Below are 18,342 nucleotides of genomic sequence, written 5' to 3'. Positions count from 1 at the left end.
TGCTTGCCTTCGGGTGCTCTTTGCCTCGGGATGCTGCCTTCCTCAGAATGCTCCTTGCCTTGGGATGCTGCTTGCCTCGGGATACTCCCTGCTTCGGGGTGCTCTTTGCCTTGGGTTACTCCCTGCTTCGGGGTGCTCATTGCCTTGGGGTGTTACCTGTCTCGGGGTGATCTTTGCCTTGGGATGCTCCTTGTCTTAGGATACTGCCTGTCTCAGGACGCTCCCTGCTTTGGAGTGCTGCCTGCCTTGGGGTGCTTGTTGCCTCACGATGCTCCCTGTGTTGGGCTGCTCCCTGTCTCAGGACGCTCACTGCCTTGGGATATCACTGCTTTAGGATTCTCCCTGCCTCAGGATGCTCCTGGGCTGCTTGCTGTCTCGGGATGCTCCCTGCCTGCCTCAGGCTGCTCGCTGCACTCCGGGATGGAGATGCCTAAGTAGGCGCAGCGCTGCAGGGCTGTCCCCTAGAAAAACACATCGTCCCTCTCCTTCGCATAGTGAGGTCTTATTAAATACCTGGAGCTCGGTAGCTCTGGTGAAGAGGCGCTGACCGACGTGGTGGTTCCCCTGCTCAGGGTGTCCTGGCCGGGTCTGCAGCAGCTGGGGCAGCTTCCAGCGGTGCGATGCTTCCCTGAAAATAGAGTTACTGGTGTCAGTGGTACACAAGCAACGGCACAATTTGGGAACATATAGTGTGGTGTGGTTTTCCTTTCTTTTTTTTTTTTCTGAGTGAGATGTAACAGTGAGAAATGTTCCTCTTTCCACCAGCATTCAGTCAGTTCCTGTGGGTTCCATGTAAGACCCTCAGAACAGATACTTGCTTTGTGTGGAGCTTTTTCAGGGAGAAGTGGGGGCAAGGGCTTAAAAAAAAAAGTTGTTTAAAAGCAATCTACAGGGGCTTTGTGCTTTACAGCTTCATTTAAGAACTTGAGTTGGCTGCTGTAAAAAAAAAGCTGATGCCGTTTTGGCTCATCCCTAGGTAACCAAAATACATAGTCTGTAGCGCCTTTGTTTTCAGATGAGATTTCATGGAGATAAATACACACCAACAGGCATGACCTCGTACTCCGCGAACACCTTCTGTGCTTCCTCTACTTTGTACTTACCAGGGCAACATCCTTTATATTTTCTTTAACCTGTGTACCGTTTTCCCTCGCTGATGTGGAATGTGGGGATTTTTAGTTCTTAATTTCCCCCCCCCCATACGTCTTTGCTCTAAGCTAAAGGTTTCCTCTGATTCTTTTCTCACACTTCACTCAGATCACAGTTTCAATGCTCTGCTGCGCTCACACGGTGCTGCAGAGTCTGGCACTTACCTAAGTAAACCACTCATTAAACCTATTTTGAAGCACGACTATTTTTGTCCGTCGACAAAAAGCATCCCGGGTGCAGCTTTGTTGTCAGAAAGCAAGCTCTCTGGAGGATGTTTACAAAGTTGCTGGGCAATTTCAGTTTATTGGAAGGCAGAGCATTTACTTGAAGAACCTTGGGTTCTGTGATTGCTCATCTTTGCACTTACTAATCACCTACGGGAGGCACCGCGTGAAGTGTCGTTGCGCGAAGCTGAGGCTCTGTGGCAAGGTTGAACCTTTTAGGACAAAGAACATCGGGATTTAAATAAAGCAAGGTGTAAATATGCACTTTAGCAAATCTTAAGCATTAGGCATTAACCTCAGATGCTGGTTCGCTTCAAAACCAGATTGGATCCCAACTCACTATATAAAAACCACCTGAAATATCTTTTCTGCCATTTTTTTATGTTAACATACATATGGCAAAGGCTCTGTTGTGTGATGCATCCCTGTGGAAGTGCCTCCTCATCTAAGATGGCACGAAAAAAGGCAGGATTTAAAGTTTCACTTTGCAGTAGTTAATGCGGCACCAAGTTGGTAAAATACCAGCGTCTCTGTGACGGGTCAGGACTTACAGAAAGTGCTTGCTGGTGCATTCACTTCTGAGTTATCCAAGATATTTTCACTGCTCCTGTAGCTCTGCAGAGGAAGGGTAAAAGAGGAAACAGTTGTTAAAGCTGGTTGCAAAATGAGTGGGGAAAATACTGAGCTTAGTTCAGGCTGACCTTGAATAATTTGTGTGAAACGCTTATATTTGCAACTTGCAGTACTGGAGCGTGGGTTTAATCAGGTAAATCTAAGAGCTCGTTTGCGTTCGGATGGAATTTTGGAGCAATTTCTTTCTCTGTAGGGAGCAAAATGCTGTTCTTATGGATTGTGCCAGCAGCAATCTTGTTGTTGGAGCACTTTACAGCAGGTAAGAGATTTTAAAATTTTTTTTCTGCATAGCAATTATAACTTAAAAGAAGCACTCAGGCTAATTAGTGTGGGATTTTTTTTCAGCTTCTGTGTGGTATGCTAATAAACATGCTTCTCATTCAAGAGAGCAAAAATTGATGCTTGATTAAGTTTATACTGTAATTTCTGTAAGAACTCTGATCTGCTGCTACAGTTGAGTGTCCTCCCTGGGTACAGCCCCAGCTCTCAGCAGAAGAGGCAAATATAAAATCATATGTGGCCGGCATTGGCAGCTTGGGCATATATTTATGCATAATCGGTGCTGCAACCCTGTTTCATGTAGGTATTCAAAATATTATATAGTAAATAATTGCCAATAAGTTATGCAGGCAGGTTACTGCGTTTAGTTCATGGTAGAGTGTTGGTTACATGAGAAAACATCTCTGTAACAAGCTTGCACAGAATCAGTTCTTTATCTTCTGGCACTCCCCGGCTTGTTTTGCCCCCATTGGAGTGCCTGCCCACAAGCGACGCTGAGCACAGGAGCCGCTCTGCCCACACCATATGGGATAAGTGATGTATCCATATGGGTTAAATGCTGTATCCATACAGGATAAAGGATATATCTGTATAGGATAAATGATATAACCATACGGGTTAAATGATATATCCATACAGGTTAAATGCTGTATCCATACAGGATAAATGATATATCCATACAGGATAAGCGATATATCCATACAGAACAAAGGATACATCCATACAGGTTAAACGATATATCCATATAGGATGAATGATATACCACAGAATCACAGGTTAAATGATATATCCATGCAGATTAAATGATATATCCATATAGGATAAGTGATGTATCCATACAGGTTAAATGATATATCCATAAAGGATAAAGGATATATCCATACAGGTTAAATGATATATCCATATAGGATAAGTGATATATCACAGAATCACAGGTTAAATGATATATCCATGCAGGTTAAATGATATATCCATACAGGATAAGTGATATATCCATAAAGGATAAAGGATATATCCGTACAGGATCAGCAACATATTCACATTAAAGCCTCGTTTTCCCGTTGCAGAAGGCTGCAGCCAAGGCAAGGTGCCCGTCCGCAGACCTCCCCAAGGCGCTGCCGAAATCTGTGACAAAGGGAACATCACAGCAAATGCAGCTTCTCACGTGCAGCTGGGAACCCGTGTCACCCTCTCCTGCCAGCTGACGGCCCCGCGTTACCCCAAGCAGTGCAGGACGGCTCTGTTTGTTAACAGCTTGGAACTAATTAGCAATTATTGCAAGCGCCGAGTTTCTAGTCAGGACATACGGCAAGCACATGTTTTCGTGCAAACTGGTTTGTGAAGACAAGAAGAAACTCATCTGTGGAATCGATATAGAATCTGGAAGTAAGGAGAATTAAATTATTCCTCATTCTTAAATGCTTCCTGGGACGCCCGTTAGAAACCAGAAGCCTTTTCCAGAGAAGGTGCTGTCCTTCTGCGGTTCTTTTTATTTCAAATATTCCTGGCTGTGACCAGGCAACTCCATTTTTAGTAAATTGAGAGATGCCAGATAAAACTGCCTGCTCAGAGCAAATGTACTCTCCTGGTCTACCCCTGACACCCATCAGTTTCTCCAAGACACAGGGGACTTGCAAGAAAAATTCTAAGGAAAATCCAGATTTTCTTTTAGCCTGATGAGTTGATGTTGCTGCAGCAGTCATCTGCTGCTTTCTTTTTTTATTTTAAATAAGAAAAATAGTTGATTACTTCAAGCAAATCTTTTGGTGCCTAGTTTGGAGAGCTGTTCAGCACTTGTATTCATCTTGCAAAGGCACTGGGCTTTGGTCAAGCGTCCGAGGTCTCAACAAGCTGCACAGACTCAGCTGTTTTCACACATAAAAAATATTAGCCCCAATATTTTGTCTCTTGAAAAAAAACAAACAACAAAACCCCAAAAGCCATAGCTTCTTAAGATGTCTCCTATTGACATCTCTAAGGAAGAAACTGATGAGAATATCTCTTTTAAGACCCTCCAGAGGAGCCACGAAATGTGTCGTGTGTCCAGCATGGGATGGACGGACATCCCGTCTGCACCTGGGAGAGAGGAAGGCTCACGTACATCCACACCACCTATGTGATACAGTAAGTAACACAGGGGCATGGGTTCTTTAATGCCTATAATCATATTTTAGAACATTTTAAAAATCATTTTTATACACCATTCCTTGAAGATTTACCCTTATGACACAGGGCAAAGGAGCAAAGGCTCTGGAGCCCATCAAGGTGCATCAGGAGACCTTATTAAAAAACCTCTTTTCAAGCAAACATCTGGGTAGAATGAATTAATTTTGCCCTTTGCTGAGCTAGTCTCTATGTGTTTCCAAGGTGCTGCACGTTGACTATCTCCTTGCTGTTTGAGGCTTGTGCTTCTTCACCTTATTCAGCCTCTTCATCTTGTTCTTCACCTTCTTCTTATTATTATCCATCTTCTTCATCTTGTTCTTCTTATATTATCCACTTTCTTCATCTTGTTCTTCTTCATCTTCTTATATTATCCACCTTCTTTATCTTGCTCTTCTTCACCTTCTTATTCTTATTATCCACCTTCTTCTAATTATTATTATTCACCTCCTTCATCTTCTTATTCACCTTCTTACTACAATTCTTTGTTGTCTTCTTCTTCACCTTCTTCTTCTTGACCTGCTTCTGTTTGTCAAGTAGCAGCAACTTTCTCAGTAGCTTGTAGAAAGCTGCTGCTGCTCTTTAAGGGGAAGGAGATTATACAGGTAATGTGCAGAAGGGTAGAAAAATGTGGATAACGAGTCCTGCAAGCGTTGTAATGTAGAGATAGAGAAGTACTTGCTAGGAAGTTGCTAAATGTATTACCAAATACAAAAAGTCAGCTTGAAGCAACGTGATACAAACATCACTGATTCAGGTGGAAGAAAAGACACAGAGAAGTTAAATGAGTTACCCAAGGCAATGGGTTGAATGGCAGGCTGAGAATTAAAAGTTGTCTCTGGAGTCACGCAATCTGACCGCTAGGGTGCAGATAAATGGCATTTTGAATTACCAACTTATGTAGAAAAACCCCGGAATCCATCATGCCTTCAAATTCCATGTACCAACACCTCTGCTCAATCACAGAGCAAGAGCAGGTAACCAATATCAGGTCACCGCTCAACTGTTTAAAGGAACGTACTCACACACCTGCAGCTCAGCAGAAATCCAGAAGTATTTCCTTTGCCTGTAAAAACCAATTTACCACCTTTACTACCAATAGAGCTAGAGGAGTAGGATCATAGAACCATTTAGGTTGGGAAATACCTTTAAGATCATTGAGTCCAACCGTTGACCCAGCACTGCCAGACCCACCCCTGACCCATGTCTCTGAGCACCACATCTCCCCGGCTTTTAAATCCCTCCAGGGATGGGGATTCCGTTTTTCAGGGAGGGAGGGAGTGAAAGCCATGCCCCAACGCAGCTGGAGTTCAGTTTCCTTGGTGACTAGGAGAGCATTAACCAAGCATTTTCCTTCTACTCCAGCCTGTCGAATGGGACAGATGACTTCTGCATTTCAGAAGAAGGTGGGAATAAGAAGGTTGTTTCGCTGGCTCTGGGCAAATTGAATTTTGACTCTACTTACACCCTTGTGGCTGCCGCCTCCAACGAGCTGGGAAGTGCTTTTTCACAGCCGTTCGTGTTCACGTTACTAGACATAGGTAAGTGCTTACTCATGTGTTGCCTTGCAGTTCGTCCCAGCCCTTTAGAAAGACACGAAAGTACTCGGAGCACTTTCCTCTTTAAACCTCTCAGAAACAAAGCATCCATCCAGTGTAAACCCCCCTCCTCGTCCCGAGCTGCACACCTGAGCCCTCTTTGCTTTTTCCATTTCTGCCGCCAGTGAAGCCGCATCCTCCCGACTTTCGAGTGGAATTTGAAAATTCTTCTGCGACCAGCTGCATCCTTTCTCGGCACGGCGCGACCAAAGCGCAGCACTGCAGGCTGAGGTATCGGCCCCTCACCAGCAGCGCTTGGAGCATGGTAATCCTCCTCTGAATAAAGGAAATTATGATCCTGGGTGCTTCCAACCCAAACCAGCCCACGACTCTATGTCTGACCCAACTTTTGTTGGGATATGGACACACCTGCTCATTGGAGCCGACAGCTATGCGACTTCCAAATGCTTGCACATTCAATTGGAAATCTTTGCTTTTATTTTCAGTCGTAAAAGAAACGTATAGCTTGAAGTTGAGTAAGGATACAAACAGAAAATTCGTCATCTTCGCACAGTTAAATGAGGGATTTTTCAGGTGAAGTGCTGCAAGCCCAGTGATCCATCACATCATTCTTTGAGTTATCAAAGCTGCCTCAAGATCAGGGTTCTCCCCCTTCTTTTTAAGACATATTTGTGCGGGCTGGGCTTCCTTTGGGCGTTAGCAGTTCAGCCTGTCCCTGTCTTCAACCTGAGTTTCCTCCTGAGTTTAACGTTAAATGTCCTTTATCTTCATTAAAGGTGGAAAGATTGAAGAGTGAAAAATTCCATCTTTACGGTCTGGAGCCTTACACAGACTATGAATTTGAGGTCAGCTGTAAAATCCATCCTGAGAGAGGACTATGGAGTAACTGGCGCACGTATCGGACACGGACTCCAGAAGCAGGTAAGGCAAGACGGCATCTCCTCCTCTAAGCCTTCGCCTACCAGCGGAAGCTTGAGCTAACAAAGGGAAAACGCGGCTGGGGTCATGCTGGTCGGTTTGCAGAGCTCTCTGTAGAGCCAGAGCCAACAGGGAACTCACTGCTGTAAGAAAATTGTTTTTCCAATGAACAAAAAAAAAAGAGAAAAGAAAAAAGAAAGGAAGTTTCTTGCAAAACAGGAATTTCAGGAGTTTGCAGAGAAGATCCGAAGGGTATTTTCCTTTGATGTTGGTGAAGGTTGGGGGAATTTTTCCTCGAGCTGTAGTGGCCTGCTGCATCTGGAAAAGGCAGGCAGGTTGTGTAGCTTAGCTGGGGAAAGAAAAATATTCTGCATTCGTGCATATCTAAGCGTTTTAGTGAGTTCCTGCAACAACCCCCGCCTGGGCGGCACACTGCAGGTCCTTGAGCTCACCCAATGATTTGCTGACAATTTGAGTGAATTGGCTGAGAAACTGCCTGGGCTCTCTTACCTCTCCCCACACCGGCAGGTTTTAAGACTTTAGTTCTGCCAAGTCCTCTTTTCTCAAGTAGAGATATTATTTCCCTCGGAGCCTCCCTAGGTAAGCCCTTCACGGAGTCACCACAGACCTTCAGCCCAGCAGAGACATCCCACCAGGCATTTACAGAATCCTAGGTTGGAAAAGACCTTTAAGGTCATCAAGTCCAAACGAATTCAGTGAGCAAAGGGCTTTCCTGCATCACAGCAGGGCTCAGCAGGCTTCAGGGACTCTCAGCCCCAGCCCGAGGGCAATTCTACCTGTTTCTGCCAAGGCTCACGCTGGCCACATGCTCCGACCCGCCCGCCTTCACCCTGAGCTGCCCAGCCTCACACGCTGCAAAACTTCCAGCTCAAATGAGAGAAGAAAGCTTCTCAGAAGCTCGTGCTTCATCAAAGATGCGTCGGCTCCTTTGGCATCCCCTCCTTTCATCTTCCTCTTGCCTTTCGGTACTCCTTTTTGGGAATTGCCGTAAGCTCTTCAGGCTCGTGCAGGTATTGCTCAGGCTGTTCACCACGGCCGGGCATCAGTTTCCGTAAGCAGCATTGATTGATGCAAAAAGGTGAGAACTTTTCCTTCCCTCCCCCACCTTCCTCTCAACAGTTTTCTCAACCTTCTCAACGTAGCCTAGCTCGCGACGGCAGTTGTGGGCGTCACCTCGCACCCAGCCCCTGCAGCAAAACGAGAATCTCTTGAGCTAATTGAGGAGCAGTTTCTGTCCTCCAGCGAGGTGACAGCAAGGGGAGGTTGCAGACGAGAAGCTCTGGGTACATCATGGCTGAATTTCTTTGAAGGAGCTGAAGTTCCACCCAGGAGTTTGCAAATTCTGGAGCACAGTTTTTCAATGAGATATTTTTTTTTCTCTCTCTGTTCATAAGCAAGCATACGTTTTGCTTTTTCCCCCAGCTAATTCATGTGGTTCACATGTGAAACGAACCTTAAAATCCAGGCTGGAGTCCAACAGATACAGTCCCACATTCTATTTTCTCCTGCTTTCAGCTTGCCCCTTCCTCCCTCAATCACAGCGCGTGTGCTCTGGTTTTAGCTCTTCTGCGAGCCCTGCTTCTTGTTTCTATTCCAGTCACTCCTTGCAGTTAATACAGGACATACAGCTCTTAACATTGCTGGCCCAGAGGATTTTTTCTGTCTTCGAATACAGCAAAGAGCAGGCAGCCCCGTTCTGGCTGGGGTTGTACAGCAGCTGCCTGCTGCTTAGGTTATTAACAACAATTATTGTTTGAATTTGAAGGCTTTCTTTTTGATCACAGCCCTTGAGGAACCAGGCTCTGGTACCTTTTGTCACAGGGGCTCCAAGGGCCTCCGTTGGAGCACGTTGTTCACCCATTCTTGAAGCCAGAAGTTTGCTTTTGTGCATTTTTCAGGTTTATTCAAAATATCAGAGGTTTCCAGTTGATCTGTGACCATCAAGAGAATTGTGGAAAGGGAAAGGGTTTAAACTGTCTCTGACCAGGTCCTATCCAGACTTATTTCCTGGAGGCAGTCAGAGAAATCCCACAGATCCTACAACCCCATCACCTCAGGTTGCTGTTCTATTAGGACCAATGTATCCAACCTCCAAGGACCTTAATTAGTCTCAGTTTTGATGCCAAGACGAGCGCTAAGACTGTGGGTTTAGTGCCTAGGCTTCCTTTGTGTGCATTCTCATTACCTGGTGCAGGATCAAGTCAGCAGCAGAGCAGAGTCCTGTCTCGGGTTTGTGGCTTGTCCTCTCCGTGAGCACCATCACCTCCAACTGCGAATAGAGATTGCATCATTTTGGGGACATTTCAAATCTTAAATACTAATCGTCTCCTCATTTTTACCTCCTTTGCCTACTCTTGTTTATTTGCTTCAGTGTGCAGCTGCTGATGTTGCTCACCTTTTTCTTCCATGCCAGTGCCGACCGGGATCCTGGATGTCTGGTACCGGCAGCAGGACGTGGATAGCCAAAGACAGAACATTTCTCTTTTTTGGAAGGTACGTTATGTGAAACCTGAGCAGAGGCAGCAAAGATCAGCAGGGTTAGAGGGGGAACTCCACTTTATGCATTCGTGGGAAAGGACCGAACCCAAGGAGAGCGCTTGTACCCGTGCCCAGGGACAGGGACACAGCCCAGCTCTGCTCCCCAGGACGTTCATCAGCTCTTCTCTACCTACAAGTCCCCTTTTACAGCTGTCCAAAATTTCCGTCGTGCTGGAAGCAGAGCACGTTCCCAGCATGTCACACCCATGAGGTGGAGGTGGCACAGCTCGGTTAACACCTTCCCAAGACAAATGTTCCTTGTCCCTTTCCACAAGAGAACTCCCATCCCTGATGACAGATCTAACAGACAACAACCTCACCGACTTCCGCATTTGTTTCTGATGAATATCTCCCTCTCCTCGGCCTCCGCCTCATTGCTCTTCGCCATGGCTGCCACGTTTGGCGAGGACAGGGGTTCTGGGAGGCCAGGAGGATGCTGTGCCCCACGTTCTCCTTGGGCACACACCTTTTGTGTCTGCTTTTGTGTATGAGCTTCCTTCAGGGGCATTTCTGCTCTGTCTTGCAGGGCTGCTCTGTCTTAGATGAAGAACAGAGCAATAAAGAATGGGGGAAGCAGAGGAGGTAATCTATTATCATGGCCCTTTGAATGTTTTAGAGTTTGGTCATCTCAAGAGATAGATGTCATCTGGGCAACTGAAAGGCTCCTCACAACCTCACCGGTGTGTGGATGGACAGTTGGCCAAGGCTCTTGGAAGCAGCAGCTAGAAATTAGTTTTCTTTACAGATGTGAAGCAGAACAGTTTGGGTTGGAAAGGACCTTTCAAGCTCATCTAGTTCAACCCCTGGCAGCGAGTAGGGACATCTGCAACTAGATCAGGTTGCTCAGAGACCTGTCCCACCTGACCTTGAACATTTCCAGCAATGGGGCTTCTACCGCCTCCCTGGGCAACCTGTGCCAGGGCTTCAACCATCCTCATCGTAAAAAATGCAGAAGGGTTGGCTCATCATAAAGCTGCAGGTCTGACAACAGACAAGCGGGTCCTTTGGGTCAGCCAAGTCTTCTGTGAGCTGGGACCTGCAAGGGAAATTTCAAAAAGGATGCAGATTGAAAAAAAATGAATAAATCCCACACTGGTGTACATTGCCCTCCAGCACATGGGAAAAGTCTTAGGCTGGGTCTGCTGCACCAGCATTCCCAGTAAAACCAAGCCCTCTTACTGATGCTGGGAGCTGAATCCCTCCAGTGTGACACTATTATCAGGACCAGCACTTAAAGCCAGGTTCAAGAGGAATTTTTGGCCTGTGGAGCATTTTTTTACAAAGCCAGCAAGATCATTTTTCATAAGGCACAAATACTTTTCACTTCCCATTTGCAATCTCTAGTTAACCTTCCAGTTAATGCTCTGTCGTCTCCTCACACCAATGCTGCAAGCGAAAGCAGAAATTCTCATGTGATTTGGTGACTCTAGCGCTTTTTAGTTTTAGGGCATTTAACTTTAAGATCTTGAACTTTAAGACCTTTAACCTCAAGCCGTGCAGCAGCGAGCTGGTGGCACTTTCCGTATCGAAGCTGACTTCCCACGGCATCATTCATAAAATGTTGCTTTTATAGTTTTTCACGACAGCTGCAAAGCAAAACTCAGCCTCAGGGCAACATCCCATCAACACGTGCTCAGCTATTTTCACGTCAATGCCAAAGAAAAGATGGCCAAGCTGCGTTTCAGCCAAGCGGCTACGTTTGTCCTGAGCAATCGTAACGCTACAAACATTCTCCTATTTTTAAAAGTGGTTTGTTGGTGTGGGTTTTTTTCCCCTCTTCCTTTTCTTGTTGTATTATAATAAAAAAAAAAAAAAGCCAAACGAAAAGAACTCACTGCAGGAAGCGGTGAAACTGATGGTACGACTGCAGACACCTGGGGTGGAAAAACCAGAGCTGTGTCTTCTAAGCGGTTTAATTTAAATAATTCTTTACCACGGCTTCAAACAAAAATTGGGATTTTCCCCCACATTAAAAATTTGCTTGTTTTTACAAATCCAGCTGTGCAGGTAATCCTCTTTTTTTTTTTTTTTGTGACAAGCACAGCTAGAAATCTTGACGGTACCGCTTGCGTCCTCCAGCTTTTGGAGGAGGATAAAGTAAAAATTAGTCAGTATAAAGGATCAGAGGATAAAGTAAAAAAGGGCATCAGCAGGTATGTGAGTAACACCGTCGCTGCGAGTAACCTCTTCTGGAGCAGAAAAGAAGAGGAGAAATTCCCTTTGTAAGTTCCTCACTTAAATGGGGCAGCTTGAGCATCCGGGTCAGAGGGACGTGGGCTGCGTGCCGGGACGCCCCGGTGTGATGCCCTCAGCTCCCGGCTTTGCTTCTGTGAAGAAATGGAGACTGATCCCCGCGTGCTCCTCACAGGCTCTGAGCGAGCAGGAGGCGAGAGGAAGAATCCTGCGGTACGCAGTCACCTTCGAAGCCCTGGGACCACAGAGCCGGCCAGTGGCAGAAACGCACCTCAGCACCCAAACCAGCTACACCAGAGTCCTGCCGAGGAGGGGCTACAAGGTGACGGTCACCGCTGAAAACTCCAGGGGCAGGTCCCCTCCTGCATCCATCATGACTGAGCTGGGCACCCAGGGTAAGGGTCTGGACCACTGGGAATAGCACCAGTGCTCTCTTTTGTCCTGCACAGCACGGACATGCTGGGGTCCCACCTCCTTGGGCTGCTCAAGGTCCACCTCCAGGAGTCGTCAGGGGTCTTCAGATCGGGTTTTTGACAGGGTCAGGGGGTGCAGTTTCATGGCACTGCAGAAAACTAACCCCAAAAAGGAAAAAAAAAGGGATTTTCTGGCATGAGAGAGGTGGTAGGAGTGAAGGGAACGTAACAGTGAGAGGAGACCACACAAGCTTTATCTCCTGCAAAGCTGCACTCTGTTTTACCTGGGCAGCAACATTAATGAGTGTTCCTTGAACCAATTAATGAGCATTCCCTGAACCCAGCCAGCCCCTGTGCCGGTAACTGGGCACCCTGGAGACTCACAGTCTCCGAAGACTTATTCAAAGAGACAAATCTCTCTCTGCACTTGTCTTGTTGCAGCATCGTAAAAATGTCTTTTTTCTGGTCACTCTTTCTCCCCCATAAGACCTCCCTCCTCCTCAGAATGTCTCTGCCGTAGCCATGGGGAACAGCAGCATCTTCGTCAGCTGGAGACCACCCGTCAGCTCAGTCGCCTCCATCAGCGGATACGTGGTGGCGTGGGCAGACGGGGAGGGGAACGCACCCCAGGATCTCCCTCCAGGCTGGGTGAAGCTGCCGGCATCCAACCTGTCCACTGTGATAGCAGGTATCTCACCTTGAGGGGGGATGTGAAAGAGTATTTCGAAAGGAACGAGTCAGAATCTAATTTTTTCCTAATTCAGGGTAAGAAATGACTGCAAATAAGCGATTCTGCATAAGCATTTAAAGCTTTCTGCATAGGAGGGAAAAAATAAAATCTGTGGCTGCTCCGGGCTCAGCTCTGCACTTGCTTTCAGATGACTCTATGACCATAGAATCACAGAATGTCTTAGGTTGGAAGGGACCTCAGAGATGATCTAATGCCGTGGGCAGGGACGCCCTTACCCAGCCCAGGTTGCTCCAGGTTCATCCAACCTGGCCTTGAACATCCCCAGGGGGGGGGCAGCCCCAGCCTCTCTGGGCAACCTAGTCCAGAGTCTGGCCACCCTCGGGCTGAAGAATTTCTTCCCAAGATCCAGCCTAAACCCATTCTCCTTCAATTTAAATCCATCTCCCCTTGTCCTGTCGCTGGACACTCTTGTCAAAAGTCCCTCCCTGTAGGTTCCCTGCCAATACATAAAATGTCTCTAAAAACCCCAGTCCCTCTCAAACACAACAAGCCAGCCAGAGGTACAAGAGTTCAAAGGCTTAAAACAAACCCTACGTCTTTTCTGCTAATTGTTGGTTAATACCAACCTGTACTACGGGGTAGCCATGAAGTTGTGATGGCGAGCGCTGTCCTCGTTGGTCTTTCCCAGAACAGAAATCATAGAATGGCCTAGGCTGGAAGGGACCTTAGAGATCATTTTAATCCAGCCTCCCTGTCGCCAGGGACACCACCTCTCGACTAGATCAGGCAACACGTGGGGACCGAACAGGAATCGAACCCATGACCTTAGCATTGTTACCTCAACTGACTGAGCTACCCAGCCCCCTAACAGGGAAGAAGTTTTTTTCCTTTTTTATGGAAGATGCATTAACCATCAGAAGATTCATCTCAGCTTTAAGCAGTTGATATAAACGCTTCCGCCATGACTGTAAACCCTTTCATGGGTTACCGGCTGCTTTTAATTTCTTTCTTTAGAGCGCATAAACGACGACACGTGCTATCGGATCAGCGTGTTTGCGCTCTATCAGGACAGAGCTGGCCAAGCAGCATCGTTTTGGGGATACTCAAGGGCAAAAGGTAAACTCGCGGCATACTCTTCCTGGTTATCTTTAAGCTAGCTTTAAATTCAGCTCTAAAAAATGGAGTCATTTCGCAGCACCGGCAGCCGGACCTCAGATGAACGTGACGCCGAAGGCCAACGGTATCTTGGTGTCGTGGGAAGCCATCCCTGCCCACCAGCAAAGGGGCTGCATCACCGGGTACAACATTTACCTGCAGAAAAAGGACGAGCAGGCAACCCCAACCGTCTACGGTAGGTGTCTGCAGAAGACAGACGTGATGTGCCCACGCCGTGGGTGGAAGGGAGGGAGATGCCTTCAGAAAGTTCTGGAGAGTCACAAGTTTGCCAGGAGGTCCCATCAGCTCCCTCTGCTAGAGCTGCCCATCGCCAGGACCACGGACCCGAAACTTCCAGCTGTGGGTTAGATCATTTGGAGTTGCGTGTGGAACTATCAGATTTCTCCCTGGTTTTGTTTTTTTAAAAAAATAAAATATCATTTTCTTAAGTCATAGTCAATACAAACCCTTGCAAGATTTGGCAGGGTAAAATAACTCAGACTTTCTGAAAGTCCTGCGCCCCACATACATGCTCTGCCTGTGAGACCCGCTCGGCAGCAGCACCCGCCACGTTGCCACACCCACGGGTTTCTCCCACCCCAGCCCTCTCCCGCTCCGTAACTCCCAGACGTCCACCCAGTAAATGGATTTTTTTTTTTCTCCTTAACCTGATTCAGAAGCCACATGGCAGCTCTTAGTGGCTGTTTCACAGTTTCACCACACAAACCTCATTTTAGATGGAGCCGTGAACTTACCGGTTGGAAGGACAGGAGATACAACCCAGGCTCTCCAGTCTGTCCAGTGGCAGAGGTCACCCCTATTGTCCCCATTTTCCCTCCAGCCGTCCCTGGTGTGACAGCCCAGCGCTGGTGGCACGTCCCTGACCTGCAGCCCGGCGAACTCTACCTCCTGTGGATGACGGCTCTGACGGCCGCCGGCGAGGGACCTCGTGGCAACGACCAGCTCTTCCGCTTGCCAAGTAAGGAGCCTCTGCAAGGATGGGCAACCAGGAGCCCTTGGGCCCTGGTTTTCATAGAATCATAGAATAGTTTTGGCTGGAAGAGACTTCCAAGATCATCCCAGCCCTATCAACACGACTAACCGCTGTCCCTCAGCACAACACCCAACCATCACTTAAACCCCTCCAGGGTTGTGACTCAACCCCCCTCCCTGGGCAGCCTGTGCCAATGGCTGACAACCCTTTCAGTACAGAAATTCTTCCTAATATCTAACCTGAACCTCCCCTGGCACGATTTAAGGCCATTTCCCCACATTTCCACAGACTGGGAATGCTTTTCCTGCTCCTAACTAGCGAAGGTCTCTCGTGGTTCTTGAATTAGTGAACGTTTCTAGTTTTGGCTGGTTTTAAGATGTAGCATCTCTGTCTTCAAGCTTCCAGCGGTGCTATGATTTCATAGCACAAGGGTGGTGGGATGGTTTATTGGAGAGGGAAGGGTTTGCCAGTCCAGGTATCCGTGTGCTTCAAGCTCTGGCACAGGTGTCTGCGCAGAAAGTCCTAGTGACCTCCACACCTCCCATGTGATGGTGGCTCTCTGAGGATCTGTGGTCACGAAAGCATCTGTCACATCAGAGTTTTCTTGAGTAGCACGGCATCCCTGGGCTCCTGTAGCGCACACATCCAGCTCGTGGGGTCCCAGTTCCTGGGTTTCCCAGGGGATGCAAAAGCAAGACCTTCTCCTCCAGATTTCTGACTCCAGCTAACGGCAGCAGTTGGGGTTTCTCTCCTGCAGGACAAATTGTTTGGATAGAATGAATCCCAGAAGACCATCTCATCCCAAACCCTGGCCAGGGGCAGGGACACCTCCTACCAGCCCCAGGGTGCTCCAAGCCCCCTGAGCATCTTTGTGGGTTCTCCTGGAACCACTCATTTTAATCAAGTTTGGTGTGAGAGCCCAAATCAAGACAAATGATCACTAAAGGCCAAGAAGGGAGGTTATAAAAACTGTGCTTAAGTATCACCAGGAAGCAGCTTTTGCTGCGTTTGCTCCCAGTGATGTGCCACGACAACAACTTCAAGCCCCTAAATCCCATCTCTGCAGCGTGGGAACACGGCTGCTCTGGAGGCAGCTTTCTCCCAGGAGCTACAGGAGAAATCCAGAAAGGAAACTAAAGCAAGCCAGACAAACATTTTTCTCTGGTATAAAACTCTGCAAAAATCCCATTTATAAGCATCTGGTACAAGCACAGTAAAGCCACCAAGAGGTGTTCGCTGAGGAACAGCTCTGTCACTGCCACCTGATTACTGACACACTGAGTTTTTCTCAGTTCACACCTCTCTGCTGCACGCACCACCCCACGGCCACGTCCGCCAGCGGCGTTCGGTTCAGATGTGGCTGTGTTACAGAGCACTGGTGTCCCCAACAGTCCAACCCCATCCCTGATGTTGAACCAAAAAGACATGGGTATGTTTTATGAGCGCAAACACGAGGCCACGGCTGCTGCCCGGCTTGAACTAGCATGTTTAGATTCCTTATTTTTGGAATCAAGGTGGACAACGGGTGTTCTGTGTTGCAGGTGCTGGGGACTGGGTGACCGTTGTGCTCATCTGCAGCTTTTTCATCGTCTCGGTCTGCGTTTGCTCCGTGCCTCCAGCAAGAAAAGCGTGAGTGGATCCATCTGTTATGCGCCAATAAAACACAGAACTGTTAGAAGGGGTGGTCACATCCTTCCGGGACACCTCAGGGAACAGCGAGGCTTGCTCTGAACAGAGTTTTCAGAGTGATAGCATGAACAACCACCGAACTTCAAATACAATTCACTTATATAATGAATTTACCTAGAGCTTAAGATCTGCTTCTGCCAAAAGAAAACTGGAGAGGCACGATCCTCGAAAATCATAGAATCATAGACTGGCCTAGGCTGGAAGGCACCTTAGAGATCACCTAACCCGACTTCCTTGTCATGGGCAGGGACACCTCTCAACTAAGTTAAACCCTGAGGTTACAAACTTTAGAGCAACACATGGGTGTCCCCAGACAGATTTTGCAGGACCAGGGTGCACGGCTGTATCTGGCTGCTGTAAAAGCCATCACGGGGAAATGTCTGGCAGGAGGAGGACCTGGGCAGCACTTACCTCCGCTCACGAGCTGCACAGCCGGGCTCTCTGCAGGACCCTGCTAAGGCAGGTTCAGGATTACACCGAACTCTCAGGCACAAACAGCGCGTCCCAAGTGGGTGCTGCAGCAATCGGCGCTCAGGGGTTTAATTGCACTTATTCAATCTGCAGATTCTGCTCATTCCTCTCCGTCTTCATGCCGCAGTGGCAGAGCAAAGCCATTCCAGACCCAGCTAATGCCACCTGGGCTAAGAACTACATGTCTATGAAGGTAAATTGTACTTTTTTTTTTTTTTCTTCTAATCCAATCACCTTCGGAAGAAAAAGCAATTAGAGCTATGTGAGTCAGTAATCCCTTCATGCAGGAAATCCAGCGAGCAAGCTCTTCTCTCATCCCACGTTAGCCTGTAGGATGGATTGGGCAAAATAAAAGCAAGAACAACAGAGAAAGATCTCATTTCAGCAGCATTAGGTGCTGCGTGGAGGGATGCTCGTGTTCCAGGGGTGGGAGGTCACAGGAGAGCGACTGCATAACCGATTCGCGCTGGGGCGTGTGTCCCTCCACAGGCAGAGCTGATCTTGCCCTCCAGCCTGTTCCTGCCCAGCGCCAGCAGCTTCGAAGAGCCCGAAACAACCCAAGTAGAGGAAGCTTTCGTGAAGACCGAGCCCCTAGTCCCGCTGGACAAGGTCCCCTTGGGTGTCGGGAGGGGAAGCAGCGAGTGGCTGGAGAGCAGCTCGGGGCAGGAGGAGCCGGAGCACCGGGCTCTGCCCAGCGAGGCAGATGAGGAGGGTTACGAGCAGGAGCTTCCCGACCTCTACAAGAGGATGGTGCTGGAGGCGACAGAGCAGATGCAGAGTGTCAGTGAGTACATCGCCAACCCGGTCATCGCCGCAGACACACCCCCGGTTACGGGCGATGCACTGGAGTGCGACCCCCTCTCTGTCTTCCCAACGACTTTTGTGACCTCTGCGCTTTCCTATGAAGGGAATCTCACTTTGGATACGGTGAAAATAAACCGCAGCTCTTTCACAAGGTAACCGTTGGGGCAGTATAAGCCTGCCTGGCCTGATTTTTTGCACTTTAGCGAAGTACTTCAGTGTGTTTAGTCCAACCAGTCCAGTAACTTGCATGTGACACCTCTAAGTGATTTAAAAAACCCAACTCACCAACCCTTCGAGTGCTGCCAGTCAAAACCTCACTGTACCATACAGCAGCTCCTCATCCATCCAGCACACTTGGGTAGAATCAGAGGATTGGGAACATCAGGGCTGCATGACCTGGCTTTTGGAAAGGTTAATTAATTACCCAGATGTCACCGTGCAGCCTGGG

The 18,342-nt window shown here is 47.9% G+C and overlaps 1 protein-coding gene across 1 annotated transcript; it reads left to right on the top strand.

The window, feature by feature from the left end:
• Positions 1 to 3,352: 3,352 nt before the first annotated feature.
• IL12RB2 (interleukin 12 receptor, beta 2) lies at positions 3,353 to 18,050 on the top strand (the record flags this gene model as incomplete). Its single annotated transcript, XM_009871303.1, is given in 15 exon segments — positions 3,353 to 3,560; positions 3,562 to 3,671; positions 4,295 to 4,409; positions 5,814 to 5,989; positions 6,172 to 6,311; positions 6,784 to 6,928; positions 9,360 to 9,439; positions 11,853 to 12,072; positions 12,578 to 12,778; positions 13,796 to 13,897; positions 13,977 to 14,132; positions 14,778 to 14,915; positions 16,472 to 16,559; positions 17,184 to 17,283; positions 17,580 to 18,050. Coding segments are annotated over 15 exon segments (2,450 nt in total), but the record flags the coding sequence as incomplete, so codon positions are not given.
• Between the last annotated feature and the right edge of the window lie 292 nt (positions 18,051 to 18,342).

This window comes from Apaloderma vittatum, unplaced genomic scaffold (assembly GCF_000703405.1).
Source record: "Apaloderma vittatum isolate BGI_N311 unplaced genomic scaffold, ASM70340v1 scaffold10546, whole genome shotgun sequence".
Taxonomy (NCBI): domain Eukaryota; kingdom Metazoa; phylum Chordata; class Aves; order Trogoniformes; family Trogonidae; genus Apaloderma; species Apaloderma vittatum.
This window is presented reverse-complemented; position numbering and strand designations above follow the sequence as displayed.